Raw genomic sequence first — 26,214 nt, 5'->3', positions numbered from 1 at the left:
CAGAATCTTGTTTGAAATAGCGAAATGTGATATGTATTAACATTAACAGTTATATTTATGTGTCCGATATATTTGTACGTAATTAATGACCCGCCTTGTAATTCAGTTTACACTGCAAAAAGGTTAAATAAACGATCATTATTATAGTAACCTGCACCGATGCGAACATCTACTTGAACTGAATTGCGAGGGTACGAGTCACCTTGTAGGTGAGGGTTGTTCTGAAGATTCATCCTGACAGGACCCAAGGGGGTTGCCAATCTTTGGTATGGTAAAGGCTTCCATTTTTACAGCTTCTGTTGGTTCTCCCTTAATCAGCAGTGAGAACGAATCGCACTCTTTGTAATCTCTTGATTTCACTGGTTTCCCACCTAGTGTTGGGACACTCAATGACTCTGTGGGAACTTGTAGGCCATTAGACCCTGCAATTAGGTACGAGCGTTGACTTCGAGAATCTAAAAAAAGACGAACTGTCATTTCCTGATCATTCACAGATAACCTTACTACCACTGTCTGAAGAAGTGTCTCCTTCACATGCGAGGTAGGTTGGGTTGAAGCCAATCCACTAAGGGTGCTATTGGTCACGACCTGGGGAGAAGTACTGTGTACATGCTGAAGTGTAGAGGTAGCTGGATACTGGGGTGTGGTCGCTAGGGGCTTGCCATGCAATAACTTGTGATAATGTTGACCGTAATTTCAGTCTTAGTCTCCCTGCTTTGTATTGTTTCAGAAGTCCTCGAACGCTGCGTCTTAAACCGCATTAAGGAACGATTAGAAGAACTGATTGTGGATTTTGAGCTGGGGTCTCGGTGTGGGCGATCAAGCGTCACTAATCTACGCGAGACCCTAGATCATATCGGAGCCATTCTTGATAGCGCAGGTCAAGTCGATTGCGTGTACTTAGACATGTCCAAAGCCTTTGACAAGGCTAGGCATGACCTGCTCATTAACAAATTGCGAGATGCTGGCTTAGGAGGGAAGTTGTTCGATTGGCTCCATGCGTAACTTCGTGATCGCGCCAACGTGTCACCGTACTGGGGGCGACTTCACATGATCTCCCTGTCACGTCGATTGTTCCCTAGGGTTCAGTTCTCGATCCAGCCTTCTTCTTGTTATATGTAAACGTTCCTGACGTCATCACTAAGAGTCAAGTGGTGATGTTCGCCGACAACACAAAGGTTTGAAAGGAAGTGATGACGGCGCTTTACAACAAGACCTTCACAGTCTCTCTTTATGGCCCCCTGCCTCTTATTTATCCTTCAATGACAAGAAATGCAAGCTGCAATCCATTACGACGAAGTTCAAGCCTACCTCCCCAAGCTATGAGGTCAACTGCCGTAACATCCAGTCCTCTGAGAAAAACGTGACCTTGACGTGTTAGTAGACTGTGACCTGGCCTGGCGCGCCCAAGTCTGTCACCAAGCTCAAGCTGCATGTACTAACAAGTTGTTGGGATACATTAGGAGTAATGCCAGGTACATTCGAAGTATCTCTACAAGGCGCACCTTGTATCTCGGCCTAGTTCGTGCGCACTTAGCGTTTGCAACTCAGGTCTGGGCGCCTAAGTCCATTAAATTAATTTCCAAACTTGAAAAAATTCAAAGACATCCAACCAAATTTATTCTCCATTCCCCTATTATCACAGATATATCTTATAAAGAAAGGTTAATATCATTAGATTTATTTACTGTTATTGGCATGAGTTCCTAGACTTGGTATTTTTTACTAGGCTATGCATAATCTAGTCCACCTTAGTCCTTTTCGTTTTTACCGTCGTACGCAAAAACGCTAGAACGACTTGAGCATCCGCTACTAGCCTTCCTATCTTTGTCCTCAAGAGATGCAGAACGACAACATATCAAAAATCTTTTTTTTATATTAGAACAAAAAGAATGTGGAACGTACTCACTGGCAAAATGGACTTAACTTATGCTAGTCTTACTAGCTTCAAATCTCTCCTCCATGAGCTATTACTCTCGTGCTGTTGGAATAAAATACAATCCGGACAACCCTCGAAGTTTAAAACCATCTGTTTGAAATGCAACATATAATATAATAATAATAATAATAATAATAATAATAATAATAATAATAATAATAATAATAATTTATTATTATAAGAAACAATTTGGAAATACTTGAGGCAAGAAATATAAGTGATAGAAACCGACGTTTCGGTGCACCTTGCGCCATTATCAAGGTTACATAATTAATGATAAAAAAGGCGGTTTGTGGATAGGCTAAGTTGGAGGCGAATATGCATAGAAAAGTGCCAAGCTAATTAAAAATAAGTTCTTAGAACTAGGCCTGCGTGAGCCTAAGCCTGACATCGTAACCTAGCAATGTGTTGTTTATTTATTCAAGTGTGACCTGTGCGATGCAGGTTTTGTCGGGTACACAAAGGGCCAGCTTTACAAGCGCGTTGAGGGAAACCGTCAAAAGGCGTTATCCATTTACAAGCATTATTCTAAAGAACATAACACTGCTGTTCCGAAGAATTTCTCAGCACGTTTCAATGTAATCCAAAATTGCACGAACATAAATTTGACTGCCTTGTTAATGAAATGCTGTGTATTCAAGATCTTAAACCAACACTGAATGTACAGTCTGATTCTCTTCGTGCTAAAGTATTCATTCAATTAGCTTGGCATTTTTCTATACAAATTTGCTTTCAAGTTAGCCTATTCAGAAACCGCCTTTTTGTCATTAATTATGTAAACTTGATAATGGCGCAAGATGCACCGAAACGTCGGTTTCTATCACTTGTATTTCTTTTCTAATAATAATAATAATTATAATAATAATAATAATAATAATAATAATAATAATAATGATAATGATAATGATAATGATAATGATAATGATAATGATAATGATAATGATAATGATAATGATAATGATAATGATAATGATAATAATAATAATAATAATAATAATAATAATAATCATAGTAATAATAAAATAATAATAATAATTATAATAATGACCATAACTAATTACGGTTCAACCTGAAAACAAATTTATCGAAATTAGATGCTTGCTTCATCTCAAGCCTGCTGTGAAGGTTAAAAGACACTAAGTATTGTGTTTTTGTTGGGAGAAAGTCTGCGATGTAGGTATTTGTTTTGCTTTTCTTTACCAAGCCTAGTGATTGGTTTGAAAAATTCAGACCACACTACCAACCAATGAGAAGTAATACAACAACAATCAATACTTGCCTGCTGGAGTTTTCCTCCGCTTTATGACGGTCTCATGTATTTGTTTCTAGTTCTGATTGGTTCATTTCGCTCTTTGTATTATTTGTTATTGATCAGAGTAACAACTTTTTTGGTTTTGGTTTTACAACTCTTAACTGAAAGCCACTCTATTTTATCTAATATATGTTTGACTTAATTTAAATTAAAAATGAAATGATAACTGCATGGTACTGTTTTCTATTTAGGCTCAGGACTGTACAATCTTTGGACTTCTTTTTCAGACCTCAATACTCCGCTCTTAATCTATTAAGAATATTTTTTCTTTACTTACACTCAAAAGTTTGGCCTTGAAGACTGCAAGTACTCGACTCCACTATAGAAATTAAAATTGTAACACTTTATTAACGTTTTTACCATGTCTTAATAAACCTTTAAATGGCATATAGATAAAACCGAAAATTTCTGGCATGAACTTTATTATCTCTTTCTTTAACTCTTAACCATAAATTTTTGTGTACTTACACGATTTCATACAGTCTTTAGCGTTCATGCTAAGTTCACAGCCTGCAAATCAAAATATAGGGAAGTAAAGATATCCCATCTGAATTTATCCAGGCTTATCCTGTGACTTATTAACTTTCCTTTCTTTGAACTTATCTCTTATCTGCTCTCCTTTTACTAATCCTGGCCTACTTCAGTCTTTTGAATTGAAATTGTAATACGGGATTTCAACATCATTACCACTGAAATTGTCGTCATCACTGTTATTTTCATCGTGACATATAGAGGGAAAAAATATTAAATACTGATTGGTCAACACAGAAAACAAATTCAGTCACATGCAATTATTTATTCTTAACAGTACAAATACTATCATTAGTGTTGTTGTAATTATTGATCATTTTCGTGTGGTGAGTTTACATTTGAAAGAACGTGCTTGTTGTGCGATGAGATGATAGATTTCATGTTTGGCATGCATGAGTAGCCACAGAAAGAGATATGTACTGCAGAACTTTAGAGTAACGCAACTAAGGCACGATGCATCTGTTACCTAGATACTCTACTGAATATAACGCATCTCTATAGTAACCACCCATATTTAACTACCAGCCTGTTATTTGAAAAGTCAGTCGTTAAAAATTGCCTGATGAGTGTGGTCCGATAACTTCGAACCATACGAAACAGTATTGTCGCAATAAACGATGAAAACACCTGAAGCCTGAACTTCTGTCAAGAATTATACATTGCTCTTCAATCAAACGAATTGAGCGCTCTACGAAACACATTCTATCCAGAATACAAGTATGTATGTATGTATGTATGTATGTATGTATGTATGTATGTATGCATGCATGCATGCATGCATGCATGCATGCATGCATGTATGTATGTATGTATGTATGTATGTATGTATGTATGTATGTATGTATGTATGTATGTATGTATGTATGTATGTATGTATGTATGTACGTATGTATGTAAATCTTAATTTAAACACGGAAAATCATCAGTTAAGCTTAAGCTAAAAACTAAAACTAATTACAACTGCTTTATAAGATTGCCGTGAAGGAATCCGATATATCAACTACCTTCTTGATATTTCGCTTAAAATGCTCAACGCCGGGATGCAGCATCTTTTTAAGCTTTTGGGCAAGTTATCCCATAAAATGGCCCCGCTGTAAGAAAAGCTTCGTTTCAAATAATTGGTGTTTGGTTTGGACAGGGACAGCCTTCCCTCAGAGTTTCTTAAGTTGTAAGCAGAGTGACGCTGAGAGAAAAGACTTTGTAGATCTTTCCGGACCAAGACCATTTATGGTTTTATACATCATTAAGGCTTTTTGTTTCTTTCGCCGAAGAGATAGCCTCTCCCAATCGAGGGTGGAGAGAAGGTGGTTTGAGATCGTATCAAAAGGTAATTTAGTAATAACTCTGGCTGCACGATTCTGTAACTTTTGGATCTTATCACTCAAGTAACCACTCATACAGTCCCAAACGGGGCTACAGTAATCAAAATGAGGCATTATTAAATCGTTATAAATTTGGATTGCAGTTTCTTTGGATATTATGGGCCGCACACGTTTTAGGGGGCCTATAGCTGAAGAGACTTTCTCGCAAATCTCTTCAACGTGTTTACACCAAGAGAGTTGGGCATCTATGGTAAGACCCAAAGATTTGGTCTTATCGACTCTCTTGATAATTTGGTCATCAGTTCTGATTTCTATATCGTCACATTGGGCAGATAGTCTTTGTCTTGATGCAATAATCATTGGTTCTGTTTTAGCAACATTTAGACTGAGATTGTTAGCTTTCAGTCAACAGCTAAGGTTATCTAATTCAGGGGTTACAGCTAGCTTAAGCTCTGTTAACATTTTAGCAGATAGGGTAAGATTGGCGTCATCGGCAAACATTTTTTTTACGGTACTCCGCAGGGAGTTAGCAAGATCATTAGTGTATATTAAAAATAACTAAGGACCCAATATGCTACCATGTCGCACGCCGCAACTGAGGGTACGAGCAGATGATAGTTTGCCACTGATATTACATCTCTGGGTTCGGCCACTTAAGTACGACGAGAACCATTTTATAGCTGCCTCATCCACACCCAAGTATGACATCTTACTCAAGATGATCTCATTATTAATGGTGTCGAATGCCTTAGTAAGGTCAATAAAGACAAGGCCATTGTCGATGTTTACTGACCAAGCATTTGTTGCCTCATTTTATGTGTCATCGGCAAACATTCTTGGTACGGTGCCCCTCAGGGAGTTGGGAAGATCATTAATGTAAATTAAAAATAACAAAGGGCCCAATATGCTACCATGTGGCACGCCGCAACTAAGGGTACGAGCAGATGATAGTTTACCATTGACATTACATCTCTGGGTTCGGCCACTTAAGTACGACAAGAACCATTTTATAGCTGCAAGATGATCTCATGATTAATGGTGTCGAATGCCTTAGTAAGGTAAATAAAGACAACGCCATTTAGAAGGCCATTGTCGATATTTACTGACCAAGCATTTGTTGCCTCAAGCAAAGCCGCGAGCGTACTAAGTAGAGAACGGAACCCTGATTGGCAACCAAGTAGCAATTTATTATCATCTACATAATGGAGAAATTAATTGTAAGCAGTTCTTTCAAAAACTTCCGAAATTGTAGAGATTACAGATATTGGCCTATAGTTGCTAGGATCTGATTTAATGCCTTTTTAAAAAAGTGGGGCCACTTTGGCCGTGTTAGTGTTGGTGTTAGTGTTAGTGTTAGTGTTCGTGTTCGTTCTGGTGTTCGTGCTTGTGTTGCTGTTCGTGTTCGTGTTCGTGTTCGTGTTCGTGTACGTGTTCGTGTTAGTGTTAGTATTAGTGTTCGTGTTCGTGTTACTGTAAACAGATGCAACATGTTTGATGTAACGTTTGTATTCAAGGTTCTCCGACCAAAAACTGCCACTCAGAATCCTTCAAAAACAACCCCGTGTACAAGCGCAAGAAAAGGAAATCGTTTTTTTTTTTGTGTGTGTGTGTGCTTGCGCTTATGTTTGCGTCGTTGCGTCGCCCGTTTAAACCGGGATAACGCCATCATAAGCACAAGAAAACAGAAAATTACTGACAAGTAGTCAGCGGAAGTGTGTTCTGTTTACAAGATGGTGGCGTGTACCTCCGCCATCTTGGATTTGAAATATTTTGCGCCAAAACTTTAGTTCACTGCGCGTGCGTATGTCACCTTGTGCTTATGCTTATCACACTTTTAAAGAACTTTGTGCTTGTGCTTGTGCTAATACTTATCTTTGCTTTGTACGATAAAACCAGCCTTTACTGTTTCTGTTACTGTTATTGTTAGTGTTTCTGTTACTGCCACTGTTATTGTTGTTAATGTTACTTATGCTTTTAGTTTTAATATCACTGTTACTATTACCCTCTGTTGCTGTTAGTTTTAGTGTTAGAGTTACGTTTAGTGTGTTTGTTACTGTAACTGTTACTGCTATTATTTTTTTGAATGTTGGAGTTACGGTTTGTGTGTCTGTTACTGTTACTGTTGCTGTTAGTGTCAATGAGCATTTATTAATTTTGGAATTTAAAATTATGTAAAACCGCGCGCTTGTTTCATTTTCTTCGCTGAATCTCTTGTTAATAATTGTGATGTCTCCTTTAGACATTGAATCATGATGCATAAGATAAACCGATGATTTTAATGAATGCTAGAAAACAACAACCACATGGTTCGCCATGATGGTGAAAGGCTATCCCAAAGTTCATAGCGAGACAATTACTATTTGCAATTACTATTTCCGGTTGTAGGACTTCCGGTTAATTACATAAACATTACATCTCCTTCCTCCTAGTTAGAAAATTTCTTGAAACAGATCAAACAACAATTATCGTAAGGTCGCAGCAATACAAAATTGAACAAACTTGGCAACAGTCCACTGTTTATGTTGCTAGTCAAAAGTTAAATGGAAACAAACGTGTAGTTCATAAGCAAAGTCTTTTCAACTTAAAACAGTCTTTTCAACTTGAAACAGTCACACCCTCAAAGTTGACAGTCCTAACTAGAATTTTAGCCTATAAGTCAAGAATTTGTCGAGGAGTTCGCTTTCGGGTGGATCTACGCAAAAGTGGCTGACTGTTGGACTGAGAGGCCCGAGTTGGATCCTCTGGAACAGGAACAGGATTGCTTGAAGTTGGCAGGTCAGCTTGGACCAGGAGTTTCGGCAGAGCCGGATCAGGAGCGTGCACACTTGGAGCTGTAGCTGGAAGCTCTTGTGAGCACTCTTGGTTAGCTACAGAGCTAAAACCACTGTCTCGAGACTCATCACTGTCATGGGTGATAACTGGTTGGCTCAGACTCTTGAAGAATGATGAATTTCTTGTAACTGTGTGGTTTTCAATTTTAGCCGTTATCATACTGCCCTTCTTATCAACAACTGTCAGGGGAGTAGGATAATAAACAGTTCCTCCTTTTGATGCAGAAAATGGCCTCTTGACCAGCACAGTTTCACCGGGGGAGATAGTGCAAGGTTTCACGAAGGTCTTGTTGTCAGCATGAAGTCTGATCTTGGACTTCTGAGAGGAATCATGTTCGCGGACAATCTAAGACACAGGGTCTATATGGTTAGCTTGTGGAAGTCTGTTGCGAACAGGGCGTTTTAACAACAACACAGCAGGAGCAACACCGGTGGTTGCATGGAGCGTGGTGCGGTAATTACGCAAAATAGCTTGCAGCGCCTTTCTCCAATTTCTTCTTTCTGTTTTAGCAGCCTTGATGCATTTCTTTAGCGTTTTTACAACTCTCTTCACCTCTCCATTGGCCCTTGGCCAGAGCGGGGTGACTTTGCGATGTTTAAAGCCAAGCACATGAGCAAACTTAGCAAATTCTTCTCCATTGAATGGTGCACCATTATCTGGCTTGACGACGCAGGAAGTTCCAAATGCAGCAAACAGCTGGTCTAGCTTGGGTATGACAGCACTGGCAGACGTAGATGACACCGGTTCCACAAACGGGTATCTTGAGTAGTCATTAACCACTAGAAGCAGGGTCTCGCCATCCACGTGTGCAAAGTCAATGCTCACTTCATCAAACGGGTTGTCTGGTAGACAACATTTGAAGTGATTCTCTTGTGTAGATTGGGGTAACAACTTGACACGGTAAGCAGGTCTTAATGTTCATTTCCACCATCTTGTCCATGCATGGAAACCACACCTTCTCGCGGAGGAGAGCTTTTGTCTTTACTATGCCCAAATGGCCTTCGTGAGCAATATCAACGATTCGCTCTTGCAATACAGCAGGTACAGTGATCTGATTTCAGCAGGGCAGTGTCTGTACAAGTTAGTTGATCTTCCACATGTGCATAGCGTGACAGCTCAGATAGTGACACGTTAGGCAGGGCCTTATGCCAGCAGTTAGACTTGACCGCAGACATAACAGCTTGAAGTATTGGATCCTTTGCAGTTGCGGTTTCTATCTCTGACAATGTGATGGCTTTCGGTACTGCATGCCTTGCGATGAAAGAAATGTTTTCCTCAGATTCTACCTCATAGTTGTGGGATTCTGGATCTCCAACAGGGTGTCTCAAAGCATAGTCAGCTGGATTTGAGGCACCTGGGCGATACTCTACAGTGAAGCGATATTGCTGCAGCTCCATGAGCCAGCGTTCAATCCTGGCGGAGGGCTTGGATGACGGGTTGTTGAATAGGGCCAGAAGGGGTTTGTGGTTGGTGATGACCTTGAACTCCTTGCCATAAACAAACAGGTGAAAGCGTATGATTGCCCCGTAAATTGACAAAGCTTTGCGATCAATTTGAGGGTATCTTGCTTGTGTGGGAGTAAGCGGACAACTGGCATAGTGCAGTGGTGTCACTTCTTTGGTCGATTCATCTTCTTGGGTCAGGACAGCACCTAAGCCAACGGGGCTACCATCAACAAAGATGGAAGTAGGTTTCTTGGAGTCGAAGTACCCAAGAGTCGTCTTGACTGATAATGCTTCTTTTAGGCGTTCAAATGATGACTGCTCTTCTTGTGTCCATTGCCAACTCACTCCATCACAGGTAAGCTGCCGAAGAGGTTTAGTTATAATTACAAAGTCCTTGATTAACCTTGAGCAGAATGCAGCAGAGCTAAGGAGGCTTCGTACTTCTGATACGGTGGTCGGTGGGGCAACGCTTTGAAGAGTTTCAACTTTTCTTGGATCAGGTGACATGCCATTTTTAGAGAACACATGGCCAAAGAAAAGCATGGTCGGAACTCGAAACTGACACTTTGGTAACTTGATCGTCAGGCCATTCTCCTGTAGTTGGCGGAATACTTGCTTTAGATGTTGGTCATGGGTGTCACTGTCTATGCCACCGACATAGATATCATCACTGATATTCTTAACACGGGGAATACCACGTATCGAGTCACTCACTTTCCTCTGGAAGACCTCTGCAGCACATGATATACCAAAGTTAAGACGCTTGTAACGGAACAACCCAACATGGGTGGAGAATGTTGTCAGTGGTCTTGAGTCAGAGTGGAGTGGAATTTTACGGTATCCTTGATTGAGATCAATCTTGCTGAACACTTTGCAGCCATTTAAGTCGGACACGACATCATCAATGGTGGGAATAATATATCGTTCTCTGATGATAGCTTTGTTTAGGGACCACATGTCAACACGGATTCTGATTTCGTTCGGCTTCTGGGGTTTGGGTACAACAACAATTGGCGAAACCCACGGGGTTTGGCCCTCAGCACGTTCAATGATGCCCTCATTCTCAAGCTGCCTCAGTTTCTCTTCTACTTGTTTTCGGATATGAAACGGGATGCAACGGTGACGCTGTGCGACTGGTTTGATAGGTTTGTCAACATGTAAGCGTACAGGTTCACCTTTGTACTCGCCCCTTCCACTAGTAAGACTAGGAAAATCATTGGGGAAATCTGGGGCACCAGGTGGCAAATTTACAGGAGGTTGTTCAACCCCGCTGACAGCTTTGATGAGATTTAATTTCTGTGATGTTGTTCAGCTAAGTATAGAACCTGATGAGCCATCTGCAACATAGAATGTTTCTTCCGATGAGCAATAATTGCTAGCAACGTTGGCTCGGAGTTTGCCACACAGATTGAGCGGTGCAGCAGACATGTATGGATACACTTTGACATTTGTATTCATCAGTTGCGGTTTTGGTTTCAAGCTATCAAAGTCCCTTTTGCTCATGATGTTCACTGTTGCTCCAGAATCTGCCATTATATGGATGGGTGTGTCCATAATCCTGACTTGAAAGATAGGTTTGGCGGTTTGGGTTTCCTGCATGCCAATATGAAAGGTATACTCGTCACTGTTGTTACCATCAGCATCCACTAAAGTTGAAGCTTCTCCACAAGAGGAGTCTTCAATGTCCACAGATCTGGCACGGTGGCTAACTTTTGATGGCTTTCTTGGACGGGTGGATTTTGAGCGATTGTTCGGTTTACTGCGACAAACTTGTGCAAAGTGATTCATTTTGCCACAGTTAAGACATTGTTTACCTTGCGCAGGACAGATACCTTGATGTGGATACTTCCCACCACACAGACCACATTTAACGTTACGAACACCAGGTTTTGGTTGACCACTGGAACTCTCCTTCTGTTGATTGTCATTTGTTCTCTTTCGACCAAAGCCAACTGCGTGTGACTGCTGTTTCTCAATTTCGCTGGTTTGCTCGTAAGCAGTTTCCATGGCACGAGCGGCCTTGAGCAGGTTTTCTAGGTTGAGATTCTGTTCGATGACTTTACGACTGAGACGAACTGAAGAAGTGCCTTGAATTATTTGCCGCTTAATTTCCAACTCGGTATCGGTGAATTCACACCGGCGTGTCAGTAGCTGAAGACGTGTGTAGAACTTGGTAATGTTTTCTCCGGATCGTTAGGTTGCCTGACGAAAAACGTAAACGTGGTGATCAACACACTTCCGAGGTTCGAAGTGATCGGTAAGCGCTTTTACTGCAATTTTGTATTCGTCATTTCATTCAGCCGGTTCCGGTACGGTAAGAGTTTCGAAGATATCGCAGGTTTCATTTCCGACATAATGAAGCAGCATTGCTTTCTTTTGAGGCGCTCGGGTAATGTTCATCGCTGCGAACATGTTATTCTTCAAACGCTTTACATACTTCTCAAAACGGGTAGGCGTTGTGTCCCTCGGTTGGAGCTCAAATTCGGGAAAGGTCGATAGGTTGATTCCCGTAGCCATGGTGTAGGTTGCAGTCGCTGAAGAATGCGAAGATGATGAGGTCGATGAAGAATCTGTAAGCATTGAATACGCAGTCGATCGATAGGTTTCCTCGGTCGGTTCAGCGCTTTAAACACAAACATTTTCTTCTGCAATTAAAGCGATCCCATCCTCATCGCCATTTGTGATGTCTCCTTTAGACATTGAATCATGATGCATAAGATAAACCGATGATTTTAATGAATGCTAGAAAACAACAACCAAATGGTTCGCCATGATGGTAAAAGGCTATCCCAAAGTTCATAGCGAGACAATTACTATTTGCAATATCCGGTTGTAGGACTTCCGGTTAATTACACAAACATTACAATAATGACTAAAAACAATATTTCAATTTTGACAATGCCCATTGTGTAGATACAATAGTGTTTTGCGGCACGAATTTACCATGGAAATGTTTTTGCTTTTTGATTTTCTTCGCATTTGATAGTGTGTCCTATGTGAGTATATAAATGCAGAAAAAAATGAATTAATACTGGATAGGGCTGTAGTCAGTTTGTTCTTAATTTATGCTGACGACGTTTACCGTAATACCTTGAAAATGGTGATGGTAATGCATTTATATACCGCATTTTCTATTCGCGAGAAGCATGAAACTCGGAGTAGCAAATAAATGTGTTTGAAAAATTGGCTTACCAACGTTGATGCCACTTGGAAGAAGGATCCAAAGGATACTACACGCTTACACTCAAAAATTGTAGTTTGTGTGGAAAGGAGCAAACAGCGAACTTCTTTCGTGGTCAACACATTTTATTGACGTTTCGCCTATTCGGGCTTCTTCAGAAGTGTGAGAAAGGATTAAAAATACTTGGAATAAAACTATATCTATGAGTAAGTCTTAAGTAGTGAAAAACATTGAATACGATCGAAATAACAATAACATTAATAGTGCAAAAAAAATAGGCACTAGGCCTCTAGGGAAATTACAAAATAAAAAGAAGAAAAATAATGAAGAAAAAAATAATGTCGCAACAAAATCTCAAATCAAAGCCTTTGAACAAGGCGTGTTCGAACTAACAATGCAAATCGTCATAACAGGATTCGAAAAGAAAGGCCTTTGAATGGTTAATAGCAAAATCTTTATTATCAGCCTCTGAATTCCAGCTTTGTGTGGTCTACTCTCAGCCTTACAACAAAATCCCTGATTGAGCCTTTGAACGATTGATGCAAAGAAATATCTAAAAAAGCTAAAAACCTTCGTCAACAAGTCAAAAGGGAGAACGCTTGTGAGTGACAAAAACAAGGTGTTAATTGTATCTAATTCTATTCCTAGAGTTGAACTCTGATTTTTTATTCAAACCGTGAGGTTGAAGGGTGCAAAGTTGAGTACTCCAAAAAAGCTTCTCTTGTAAGCAGGCGATTGTCTAGACTATTGTGATCACTGAAGTTGCAGATTTGTTCGATAATAACGAAACAGAAATCAGACAGAACTTGAGTTTCTTTGTTAAAGTGTATTGCAACTTCACAAGTATTCTTCTTTGTGCTTATGGCTGACTTGTGGTTCCGAAATCTAACTTTAAACTCGTTGGTTGTAGAACCAACATACTGGACATTACATTTGTTACAAGTGATCAAATATATAACGTTCTTAGATTTACGATGAACTTTCACCTTCACTATCCAAAATTTTCCCTAAGGGATCCATCATTCCCTCTTTTAGAAGCACCTAAAACATACAAAAAATTCTGGCACGACCTCGCCGCATTAATCTCGATCACTTGGAGAGACAAGGTTGCTTTAAATGTAAAGGAAAATGCGACCTCTGTAATATTTTTTTAGTAGAATCAGATAATTTTTCTAGCGCTAGTACAGGCATAATCGATGAAAAAGCCAAATTAGAAGGGAACTTAAAACCGTCACTCTGGTAGAGGTATAGAGATGATGTTTTCGACCTTTGGACTCAAGGTCTGCCTAAATTGCTGGAATTCACTGACTATATTAATTCTCTGTACCCCACTATCAAATTTGAATTGGTTTATTCCGATAGTTTTTTGCATGTTTTGGATCTTACCTTACACCTTAAGGATGGGTTAATTGCTTCTGACATTTATTCTAAACCTAGCGACAGTCACCTTTATTTGCCATTTTCTAGTTCGCATCCATCACATTGCAAAAGGGCTATTTCTTATGGGGTAGCCTTGAGAATTAAGCGCAATTGTTCCACTAATGACTTTTTGCAAACTAGATGTAAGGAATACAAAGGGTATCTTAAGTCGCAGAATTACCCGGCCAATTTAGTCGACAAACAGTTTGACAAGGCTCTTGAAATTCCAAGATCGAAACTTTTAAGCAAAAAGGTGAAAGCTAACAAAAAAGTTTCTCCTTGGGTACTCGCTTATAATCTCATTTTGCCGGACATTAAAAGCATCATTGGAAAGCACGCTCATTTATTAAGATCTTCACCTCTAATCGCAGACATTTCTCCAGCAAAATCTGTTTTCCCTACTTACCGCCGAACCAAAAATCTCAAAGAGGTTCTAGCACCATCTAAATTCCAAACAAGCTCTGGCTGTTTTAAATGTGAAAAAAAAAAAAAAAAATAGATGAAAATAAAATTTCCTACTTCAAGGCTCTAAATTCCAAAGCTCGGCCACGGGTAGGCATTATGCTATCCGACAAAAATTGTCCTGTTCATCCAAAAGAGTAATTTATCTCGCAACATGCTGTAAATGTAATTTACAATATGTGGATTCCACATCAACTGAGTTCAAAATTAGATTACGCAACCATAAATCGAATATGCTCAACAAAAGAAGAACATGTGAATTGGCAGTACATTTTAATAGTTCCCAACATGACATTTTCTAAATAAGGTTTATCATCATTGAGCAAATTATATCCTTCAAAAATCCATTACATTTAGACCAGTTACTGCTTACCAGAGAAGCCTACTGGATGACGCAATTATTCACACTTAATCCGCGTGGCCTTGACAAAAGGCGGGAATTTCGCTCCAAAAATCGTATTCATTTTAGCAACTAATTAGATCATTTCACATGTTCTTGCATTGAAAATGACTTGTGACTTGTCCAGCTCCTAATTTTATTTTTTTATTAGTCCTTTGTAAATAGTCTCAAATGTTATGTAACTCGCCTTTTGCGTTCATGGGCCCCGCTGGAAGATTCTGTTATTTTCATTTTTGGTGGGCTGTTCATGGTCCCTCAGCGGGGAATTTATTACAGTATTGTTTAAGGGCCCCTGCTTTGGGATCATGTTACAGCATTAATTATGTTCATTCAGAGGCCCCTTGCGGGGAATATGTCACTTGCTTTTATTCTATTGTTATTTTGTTTGTGATTCAAACCTTTTTGTAGCGCTAATTAAGTTGGTTATATAACCCTGTACCTTTGATCCGCGCAGCAAATGTAAATAGTTTTTAGTTTCTAGTTTTTAATATTATCTGAAGAAGGCTGAAAGCCGAAACGTTATTAAACCAAGTCGGACCGGTAAGACGTGCAAGGGTGAGATCGGATATCAGCATATGTCCATTAGCGACCTCATCCTACCCACCCAACCGATGAAATCATGAAACAGCACAAAGACCAGACCAGCACACCCCGAGAAAACTAGAAAGTTTAACTATTTGCAGATGTTATTACAAAGGCAGCACTTTCTCCTCAGTTATTACTGGAATGCAGTTAATCATCCCTTCTTTGTATCTGTAAAGAATATTTGTTTTTCCACTTACAGTGAGGTTTGCAGGGACTGCCTTCACAGCCTGTGGAGAAAGGTATAGAAATAAATTATCTTATTTTATTCTATCTCTACAAATCTTATCTTATCTTATCTTATCTTATCTTATCTTATCTTATCTTATCTTATCTTATCTTATCTTATCTTATCTTATCTTATCTTATCTTATCTTATCTTATCTTATCTTATCTTACCTTATCTTATCTTATCTTATCTTATCTTATCTTATCTTATCTTATCTTATCTTATCTTATCTTATCCCATCTGTTAGGGTGTTAAGGTCAGGGTTTGTATTCCATCTCATTTTAGTTATCTTATCTCAAATTGTCTCATATTTCAAAACCTTAACTCCTCCTTTTAAGTACCATTTCTATTTACATCTTACCTTCTTTTATGTCATCTCATCTTATCTAGTCTTACCTCTTGTAAAGTTTACTCTTTTGTTACTTTTATCGAAAATAATTAAATATTGTTGTATATTGGTAAAAAAAATTATTAGATGACGATGTTGTCAGGTTTGTTTTTATTTATCGTCACCTCATTATTCTGTTCTTTAATTATTAGGAACATTTTCTTGTCTACTTACATTTGATAGGGCAGTGTTCAAGCTCGCAAGTGTCCTCACGGGTGAATTTCGTCTGCACTGTGGAAAATAGTACGATATCGATTAGTAATACTGCGCTATAATAACAACATTTGTCTTTAATAACACGTATATTTTACAACTTACAAAACTATTTTGCCACAGTCTTTGACTACATGTAATATGTATGTCGTAACAACAGACCTTAGCCAGAGCTATTTGGAGGTTACAAGGCATTTTCAAAGTTAATAAAGTTTCCCACAAGGATTTAAGGTCTCACACGCACTGATGATGCGAGATTTAGTAATAAGTCGAGCGCGCTAGAGCTGACGCAGGCTCATGCAAAACAGCGAACAAGTCAACAATACAGCTCAAATACAGCCGTGAAGTACGAACAGAAAAAAATATTTCAAAGAAAACATTTTCTGTAATAGTTTTAAAAACCAAAGTATTGCTTTTATGCGAAAAAACGGAACGACGTTTCGGTGTCACCTTGGCACCATTATCAATTAAAGAATGTGTCAGAAAAGATCATCAGAGAAAGTAAAGGCGTAAAATCGAGTAAGTTCATTCAGAGAGGTGTTACTTTAAGTCTTAATTTAATTCATTCTATTTTACACCTTTATTTTCTGTATCAAGTATCTTTTCTGACACATTCTTTACTTGATAATGGTGCCAAGATGACACCGAAAACGTCGTTCCGATTTTTCGCTAATTTTTATAGTTAATTGTATTTTTTTAAATTTATTCTTATTGTTTTTTGTGTCTTTAAAGATAACCGAGGTCGTAAATTTTCTTCAATTAGTTCTTGCAAGCAATTCCCCATGCATGCCCAAGCAGTGAACTTGGAAAATTTCTTTACTAAGACGTTATTATTTTTGGTGAAAAAGTGAACTTTTATCTGGTTTTAACAACTGGCACAGAGGTTTCAAATAGTTTGCTCTAGTTTTGAAATGAATAAATAAATAAATAAACAAATAAATAAATAAATAATTAAATAAATAAATGAATATATAAATATATAAACCAGAAAGTTTTCGCGCAGGGGCAAAAAACAAAGAATCTGCTACATGCTATTTAAGGGACAGAGGTCCATATTGGGTAAAACTGGTTTCGTGAGTACAGCCAAAGGCCGCAAAATGGGCCGAGCTAGTACAGTGAATACCATTTTTTCCCCTCAGCAAAACAAGGACCGAGGTTTTGCAACCAGTCACGCAATAAATCCATCTCAGTTTGCAGGCAAGCTCCAAAAAAAAAAAAAAATCTGCCTACGTCCACAGCCTATCGAATTGCACGATCTAAAAAATTCTGCCAACTTGCACACTGAGAACAAATAATATAATAATAATAATAATAATAATAATAATAATAATAATAATAATAATAATAATAATAATAATAATTATAATAATAATAATAATAAATATAGTGATTGATTAGATTTAGAGTTCCTTTGAATACCAGCAATTGAGCTGAATTGGCTACCTTGCCAAAATAATGCCAACTTACCTCACCTTCAATCTGTAGGATGCCCATGAGAAAACGAGTGCACGGTTTAACAGAAAAAAATGCCTTCAAGCTTAATCCACCGAAAACTCTGTTTTAGGCTACCCACTAGTAGCTTTTATTGCAACATACTAAGCTTCAAAATGAAAATTTAGGAAACCCACAGGAATTCTTCTCCACAGGTTATTCACTAGCCGATGCCTATGCTTTAGTGCGAGTGTTAACTGATAGATATCCATCATATTTATATTACGTACTTTGAGACTTTACAGGCTTCTTTGCCTCCGTCGCCACTGGCAACATGATGAGAAGAAGAAAGAACATTGTTGTCTTCATTGCCATCTCTGACTCCCTCAGCAAACAAACAAACAAAAACAAAACAGACAAGCAAACAATTAAGGATAACTTTCCAATAGTCACCCACTGATAATTTCTTATTATTTATTCTTACAAATTGTTACTAATACAGGATTGTTTAAACTGAAATGTAATACTCATTTGGCTGCTAATTACATAATGCAGTATTCAATTTGTTTTAAATGAAATGCTGACTTTTAAAGGGGCACTGTCACAGCAATTTTATCGCATTTTTGTAAAAACTGCTCAAACATTTGACAATAAACCTTTACTCTAACATAAAATTGCTCTTAGAGCACCGAGAGGAAAATATTTTAGTGATTTGTCCGAAAAAGAAAAAGCTGTAATCAGTTTTAGTGATTTCTCTGAAATACAAAAGGGAGAACTTGAAAAAATTTGCCATTTTCTTTTTCAAATTGTAATCCATTGTCACCCTAGCCATCCGCAACCAAACATAATACTAGTTTCTGTCCACTAGTAAAGTTATTTCTAACAAAACTAAACCATTATTTTACAATTCCATTGATTCAACTTTTTCTTTGCCATTCAAAGTAATACTACAAGTAGGACCCTGCCCCCTTAACGCCGCTATTGGCCGCATTGATCCGAAACAAAAAAAACTGATGATACAGAAGCAGCCAATGGAGGATTATCTGTTTTTAAAAACATTACCCGCCTCACAAATTCGAATTGGATTGTGAAGAAGAACAACTAGCGTTTTCTTTAGCCATTGTCCACCTCAGACTTTCGCAAAAATGAGAAACTAATCTTTTGTGTTTTGAGAGGAGAAGTAAACGTCGTTAAAAATTTGAAGATAGGTCAGCTACCATTTTCGAATGCCAACAGCAGCTGATGAAATCAGTTGATAAGATTTAAAAAAAAAGATCCACAATAATCAAATTATATTAGCATACGCAAATTGCCATTTAAAAGGCCAAACAATAATGACGTGCCGGAATACAGGAAATAACCCTTGAATTATTATGGGCTCAATACTCTCCTTGAATGGCCCTCAGTGATAGGGCAGGCATTGGTCATTTGGAAAATTCACATTCTTATGATATCGTCAGCTAAAATTCCATAGCGACGAATTAACTCACCGCAGACAGTAAAAGAAAAATTCAAGTAAACATCTGATTTGTTCTAACGTCCTTCCAAAACAATTACGTCAAAAGTAATATCTTATTTTATGTTGATAAAATGGTCTGATGTAGCTGTAGCAATTACTAACATCTTATGTGGTGGTTGTTTGTCAGGTTATCTATGAATCATTTATCGGGTCCGACTTGATTCCCTGTTTAAAACATTGTTTTCCCGGCATTGATCCCACCTTGTTTTACTAATCAGGCTGCAACATCTCCGACAAAATGTAAAATACTAACAATAGACATTGTTTTCTCTCTCCTCTCAAACCTGCGTCCTACTTAAACTAACTAGTTATGCGCCTGTCTCGCAACAACTTTACTGAGCATCTTTTCTCAAGCATTTACACTGTCATATATTGACCTTTTTGATGAATATTAAATTAGAACTGCTGTGTAACATCTTTAGCAAAATAGTGCGACGGCCCGAGAACATCTCAGAAATTAATTGATCACAGCACACCACCACAAAAAAATAATTGTCACCACTCGAAATAATGTCGGCTTGGTTCAGATGTTATGGCTAAAACGTTTCTGTGCTGCACTTATCTCTGATATCCTATTCTTGTTGAGATGTAATACCACTGTTGGTCACTTTGGTAGGAAAACAACACAACCTGGTAATGAAAAAATTCTCGTTATGGTCTTATGAAGTCAAACTCTTCTGAAGTCAAACTGATCCTACAAGTTCCGAAGGGCTAAGTGGTCTTCATTGACCACCAAAATATAACGAGGAAGGTCGGGCTAATTGCTGACGGGTAACTCTGCTATTGACTGCCGATGACTTTGGACATTTATCATTGGTTATCAACAAAGTAAATTTCAAATTGAAATATTGACAACGCGTGGAATCCACTCCTCCCGTTTCATTCACATCGTGCGTTTAGTCCTCTGACCGACGAATTCCTAAACAATAAGTAGCTCTCCAAAGTCAGGTTGAGTAAAACACGCTTAGAGATAGACGTAATCAAGATAACATCGTTTAGATATCTAAAGCGTAAAAAGCGTTTTGGCTAAATTTTGTTACAGTTATTCAAAAATTAATGTCAAAGCTAAGGACTAGGAGACCTATAAACTTCTCACCTTCCAACCATTTTGGAAGCAAATGCGCTCTTCATGATCATTTCCCGTTCATTCATAACATCGACGAAATTGCGGGACTCACGTGATGTATTAAACTCAATTATTGTTTTACATGCACTCCCGCTAACACTTTCTATTGTGTAAGGTGATTTTTGTGGTTACTGCCTTCTGGGAAAGTCAGTAGCCGCTATGCTACCATGTTGTGCGTAAATCGGCTCTCAGTCGGCTGTATTCGTAAGATCCTTGTATTTCAATTCAAAATGGCTCGCGCGTCTCTCATGCGTGAATTGTCATGGTGGCAGTTTGTAGCTTTTGGAACAAAAAAAAAACCCAGGTTTTCAATACTGTAAATCAAAAGGACAACTTCTAAGGAACACTCGGCTGCTTAAAAAGAGGAAATTAATGAGTTCATAGTGGAAAGATCCCTGCTCGAGATTGTGTCGAGGCGAAACATGTGCGATCGGAAACAAGATCTGCAAATCATCACATCTTTACAAAATACCACAGGTTTGAATGTAAATTTTACCATGCTTTATGTTAAGTTTGTCGATTTGTCATATTTCAAATCGCTTTAGCGAAATTTTACGAAAAACGAGAAATGGTGCTTTAGTGACTCGCAGATCGCTTGGATCGGTCACCTTCACATATAGCTTCACTTGAGGCGAAAATTTTTAGGCGTGAACACAGGTTTGTCTGAATAAATTTTCAATTAAGACTTATTGTCTGTTTATCTGTGTGTTGATTCACGGAATTTCTTCACAATGCCACCTTATGTAAACCATGTGGGAGAGCCAAACCATATCTATTACTGTCCCTGTGTGTTAAAGTTTAAACAAACCGAAATCCTCCAGCCCATACCAACCCATATGAGAACACGATCAAATTACGCTGCACAATTTTGCCACTAACTAGAGCTGTTTATTTACCCCTCAGAATTTTATACAACATTCCTTTTTTACTGCAATATTCTACAAAAATAAAACAGTAGCCACATGCAGTCATAGACTGCCTTTTATTATACAAGAAGCTATGACAATTGGTGGGACTGGAAGGAGACTAAGCGACTAAGCGACCAATTTCGTGAACATATTCAAGACGTTGGAAGAAATGACAAAGATGCATGCAAACCGGTCGCTCGACACTTAAACGTACCCAATTTCCCTACATCATGGTAATACAGTAAGCCGCAAAACGTTTACAACAAAATTTATCTTCCAAATCGGCACTCAGTTAATCCACACGGAATCAACAAACGCTTTATTAAACGGAATAACGAGCTTTATTTGACCAAAATATCAAAAAGCTAAACTAAATTGGAAATGTGGAGTTCAGGAGGCTTGATGTTATTTGGATAAACAATGTCGTTATCCATCAATTTTATACGCCCAGCTAAGACCTCGGAAATACCTGAGTGACATTCCCCAAGTGATATTTTCCAATTCCCAAAACTGTTCAAGGCATCAAGTTTGCCATTGAAATAGATGTTAAAATGGGGGAACTGTTCGCTTTTGTGACAAGAAGTAGAAATAAACCTGCTGGTCAAAAAAGCAGAATACTCCAAAAAAATCAACTTTATACGCTGTAAACGTTTTCGACGGAAAGCTGATCGTAAACGTATCTTTTAATTTTTAACTTGGCAAAATGTTTAAATTCTCAACCTCGTTGGGAGCTGTTCGCTGTTTGAACCAAGTTCGCTGTTTGAACCAAGCTTCACTCTGTTCAACAGCGCTTGAATTAAAAAAATGTTACCGAAAACTTATGAAAGACAAAAAGTTTTAACCCATTCTAGAGTAGCTGAATAATATAACAATAAGCGATAAAAAAAAAGAAGCGAAGGCCAAAAGTAATTTAAATAGACAGCACAATAAATTTCAAGGCCTGCATCAAAGAAAAAAAACAAATTAATTCTTTCAGCAGGAATGGCGGCTGCATTTCGGATTTTTTTTTTTCGGCTAGCGACAACATTAACGCCTTTTAAAGACCATATTTCAATAAGCTAGTACAGCATGACCTGTTTGGATAGTTTAACTGAAAAGCTAAGTCGCAAAAAAAAAAAAAAAAAATACGTGAAGGGAGGCTAATTAAACACAAAGGTTATCAAGGTAACATATCTGCAACTATTAAAAGCGAGAAGAGCACCCAATTTTCTCTATACTTGTTCAGAAACTATTGTCAAGGCTAAATTTCTCCGTGGTAATTCAAAGGCTTTTTATTCCTTACAATAAACGCTAATTTATGGCGGAGCTCCGCGCTGGCGTTCGGCGAGAAAAAAATATATTTTTAAAGACCATATTTGCATAAGCTAGTACAGCATGATCTGTTTGGATAGTCGCGAAAGTTTTCAGAAAACGGAAACTTTTAAATACTCTAATTCACAGCCAGTTGTTGGTTTACCGACCTTACTCCGCATTTTTAAAGTTATTTGCCACTCCGTCCAGTGTTATGAAATGTCCAGATGACGCTGAGCCGTAGAAAACTGTAGATGCTAAAACTCAAAACTACATCCAAATTTCTAAGGCGATGATGCATTCCGAACAGATATCCACCAATAAAATGATGAACAGTTGGGTGATTTGGACTTTTCGCAACAGCATTGCTGAACGTAAAGTTTACCGAGCATTAACATTTTTTTTTTTTCAAATAATGTGATTTGATATATTTATAGCAAAAATGTTAAGGTTATTCACCGTCGGCAAAACAAAATTAAAAAAAAAAAAAAAGAAGAATTAATCTCGTTTACGAGGGAATTTATTTGGGCAAACAAGCAAAAAGCCCCAATAACTCAGGTTTTGAACTACAGCATATCAATATAGCCAACGTTTATGACAATCGAAATAACGTGCCCTTAATTAACATGTTATGGCTAAAACATTATTATGTCGTAGTTTCCTTTGATATCCTCGTCCTGTTGAAGATTAAAACCTTCGTAGCCCAGTTCGTTAGGTTAACAGCTCAATCTGCCTAATGATAAAATTCCGTCAATCGTCATAAGCTTACCTTCCGTTTATAATTTACGATGCAAATACCTGGTATCAATGTGATCCTTCTAACTTTCGAAAGACAATGTGATCTTTGGGGATAAAGAAAAAACGAAGAAGGTTGGACTAATTACTGACAGGTAATTGTACCATTGGGAGCCGATGACTTTTTAGTGATTTATGATTGGGTTAGATGAGCAAAGTAAACACAAGATAACTTGCAAATTAAAAGATTGGTTATGCATGAAATCTACGCCTCTCGAATCATTCTCCTCACTTCACTCTTCTGAGTGACGATTTTTTTTTCTTAAGTTTTCCTTTATTCCACTGACATGACTAACTCGTATTCTAGCTCCTATGACAACGTTTTGTATGGGTTTAAATTTTATTGGACTATATCAAGTCTGAGCAGAATTATGATCCAAAACCTGACTTTAAATACTTTCAAACGATTTCTAAATCTCAAATTTTTGCAACTCGATCTTCTGTTGTCATCTTAACTAAGAAAGAGTTGGCTAACGCGCGCGCAAAATAGAACTTTCCGTGACGGGAGCCCAATTTAAAGACAAAGGTTATCAAGGTAATATATCTCCAAATAGTCAAAGGGATAAGAGCACCAAATTTTCTTTATACTTGTTCAGAAACTAATGTTAAGGCCAAATTTCTCCGTTGTAATTTAAAGGCTTTTCATTCCTTACAATAAACGCTAATTTATAGTGGAGCCCCAATGTTAAGAGATTTTAATAACCCCGTAAATGGGATAATTTTTCTGGGGGCTAATGAAAACATTAACGCCTTTTAAAGACCATATTTGCATAAGCTAGTACAGCATGATCTGTTTGGATAGTTTAACTGAAAAGCTAGGGCGCGAAAATGTTTTAGAAATACGGAAGCTTTTTTTCGAATATACACGCAGTTGTTGGTTTACCGACTTTACTCAGCATTTTTTACTATATTCGCCCCTCTGTCAAAACGAAGGTAATTAGTTTCCCAGTGTTATGAAATGTCGAGATGACGTTGAGCCGAAGAAAAATGTAGATTCTAAAACACAAAACTACATCCAAATTTCTAATGCGATGATGCATTCCGAACAGATATCCTCCAATGAAATAATGAACAGTTGGGTGATTCGGGCTTTTCGCAACAGCATTGCTGAACGTAAAGTTTACCGACTATTTACATTTTTTTTTTTTTTTTCAAATAATGTGATTTTATCTATTTAGGGTAAAAATGTTAAGGTTAATCACTGTCGGCAAAACAAAATTAAAAAAAAAAAAAGAAGACGAATTAATCTCCGTCACAAGGGAATTCAAGCGAAAGGCCACAATAACTCAGGTATTGAACTACAGCATATCAACATATCCAATGATTATGACCGTCGAAATAACGTGCCCTTAATTAACATGTTATGACCAAAACTTTATTATGTTGTAGTTTTCTTTGATATCTTAGTCCTGTTGAAGATTAAAACCTTCGTAGCCCACTTTGCTAGTAAAACAGATTAAACTCCTTAACGACAAAATTCCGTCAATCGTCTGAAGCTTACCTTTACGATGCAAGTATCTGGTATCAATGTGATCCTTCTAACTTAAGAAAGACAATTTGAATTTCGGGGACGACCAAGAAATAAGAAAGAAGGGTGAGCTTATTACTGACATGTAACTCTACTATTGAGTGCCAATGACTTTGGTGATTTATGATTCGTTATGAACGAAGTAAAACACAACAAAACTTGCAAATTAGAAGATTGCTAATGCATGAAATCTACTCCCCTCGATCGATTTCCCTCACTTCAGTCTTCTGAGCAACGAATTTCTCTTTTCCTTAAGTATTCTTTATTTATTCCACTGACATGACCAACTCGTATTCTTGCTCGTATAACAACATTTTTATATGGGCCGAAAATTTATTTGACTATATCAAGTTTTAACAGAATTATGATCCAAAACCTGACTTCAAATACTAAAAGACGAATTCTAAATGTCAAATTTTTGCAGATTGTTTTTCTGTTGTCTTCTCAAGTGAGAAAATTTGCCTCACGAGTGCACAGGACAGCACTTTCCGTGAAGGGAGACTAATTAAAGACAAAGGTTATCAAGGTAAAATATCTTCAAATAGTCAAAGCGATAAGAGCATTAAATTTTCTTTATACTTGTTCAGAAACTAATGTTAAGGCCCATTGAATATGACCAACAAAATTATTCTAAACCTATTTTTTTGCCGATTTAGTTTCTAAGAAGAACTTCAGTAAAATCACAAGCCACAAATTCCTACTTTTGACGCTAACAAATGCTGCAATCAAACGGATATAATTGTTATCAAGACTGTTTGGATTTAGATGTTGATATGTAATGTTGCTATTAGCCGCTACGTCTTTTTTATGATTGTTTCAAGTGAAGCGTTATACCATTTGTTTCCGATTATCAAAATGTTGTTTTTAAATTGTTTCAAAGCGAAGTGGTAACTGACATCTCCCCTATTGACTCACGGCAAATTGTTGTTGGTCGTGGATGACTTGTTTGCCATTAGAAACATCGACAGACTTTTTTTGGGCCAGAGGTTATTGTATTGTACAAGTTTACCTTTGATACCCTATTTCTGCTGAGAAGTAAGACCACACTTGTTCACTTTGGTAGGAAAACAGCTTAATCTGCTAATGATAAAATTTCCGTCAAGCTTACCTTCCGTTTGTAATTTGTGATACAAATTGGAAGAAAAATTCGACCTTCAGCGACCACCAATATCTAACTAATTGCTGACAGGTAACTCTACTATTGGTTACCGATGACTTTAGAAACTTATGCTTGGTTATAAACAAAGTAAACACATCGTAACTTGCAAATTAGATGATTGACAATGCATGAAATCCACGTTCCACCTGTCCAATGCCGTTGGGATGTCTTTTGTTATGAGCGAGCATTGATTATCATTGTGA

At 37.8% G+C, this 26,214-nt stretch overlaps 3 protein-coding genes across 3 annotated transcripts in view; all 3 read right to left on the bottom strand.

Moving 5' to 3' along the window:
* LOC146466672 (C-type lectin domain family 4 member E-like) overlaps window positions 1-25,980 on the bottom strand; it is a 103,320-nt gene extending 77,340 nt beyond the window's left edge. Inside the window, exon 1 of the mRNA XM_085126943.1 lies at window positions 25,862-25,980. The gene's annotated coding sequence lies outside the window, so the exon portion shown is untranslated. The remainder of the gene's footprint in view (window positions 1-25,861) is intronic.
* Window positions 199-23,374, bottom strand: LOC146466673 (uncharacterized). The gene is made up of 7 exons (XM_085126987.1): window positions 23,299-23,374; window positions 17,977-18,071; window positions 16,217-16,273; window positions 15,626-15,655; window positions 3,720-3,761; window positions 3,529-3,570; window positions 199-422 (listed from the first exon to the last, which is right to left on the bottom strand). Exons 2-7 carry the CDS (start codon window positions 18,059-18,061, stop codon window positions 199-201), a joined length of 480 nt encoding a protein of 159 aa, XP_084983113.1. The 5' UTR covers window positions 18,062-18,071; window positions 23,299-23,374.
* LOC146466674 (uncharacterized) lies at window positions 10,690-11,388 on the bottom strand. Its single transcript, XM_085126941.1, has one exon. The coding sequence runs from the start codon at window positions 11,386-11,388 to the stop codon at window positions 10,690-10,692; it is 699 nt and encodes a 232-aa protein (XP_084983067.1).
* Window positions 25,981-26,214: the final 234 nt, after the last annotated feature.

Source organism: Pavona decussata, unplaced genomic scaffold (assembly GCF_977016875.1).
Source record: "Pavona decussata unplaced genomic scaffold, jaPavDecu1.1 SCAFFOLD_142, whole genome shotgun sequence".
Classification (NCBI taxonomy): Eukaryota; Metazoa; Cnidaria; class Anthozoa; order Scleractinia; family Agariciidae; genus Pavona; species Pavona decussata.
The sequence above is the reverse complement of the archived record's forward strand: the minus strand, read 5'-3'. Positions and strand labels throughout refer to the sequence as shown.

Bases quoted from the DNA above. Each gene is read 5' to 3' on its own strand.
- LOC146466673 (XM_085126987.1), bottom strand. From the start codon at position 18,061: ATGGCAATGAAGACAACAATGTTCTTTCTTCTTCTCATCATGTTGCCA. The intron at 16,274-17,976 runs GTACGTAATATA...TATTTTCCACAG, and splicing joins GAAGCCTGTAAAGTCTCAAA to TGCAGACGAAATTCACCCGT. The intron at 15,656-16,216 runs GTAAGTAGACAA...CTTTCTCCACAG, and splicing joins TGAACACTGCCCTATCAAAT to GCTGTGAAGGCAGTCCCTGC.
- LOC146466674 (XM_085126941.1), bottom strand. From the start codon at position 11,388: ATGGAAACTGCTTACGAGCAAACCAGCGAAATTGAGAAACAGCAGTCA.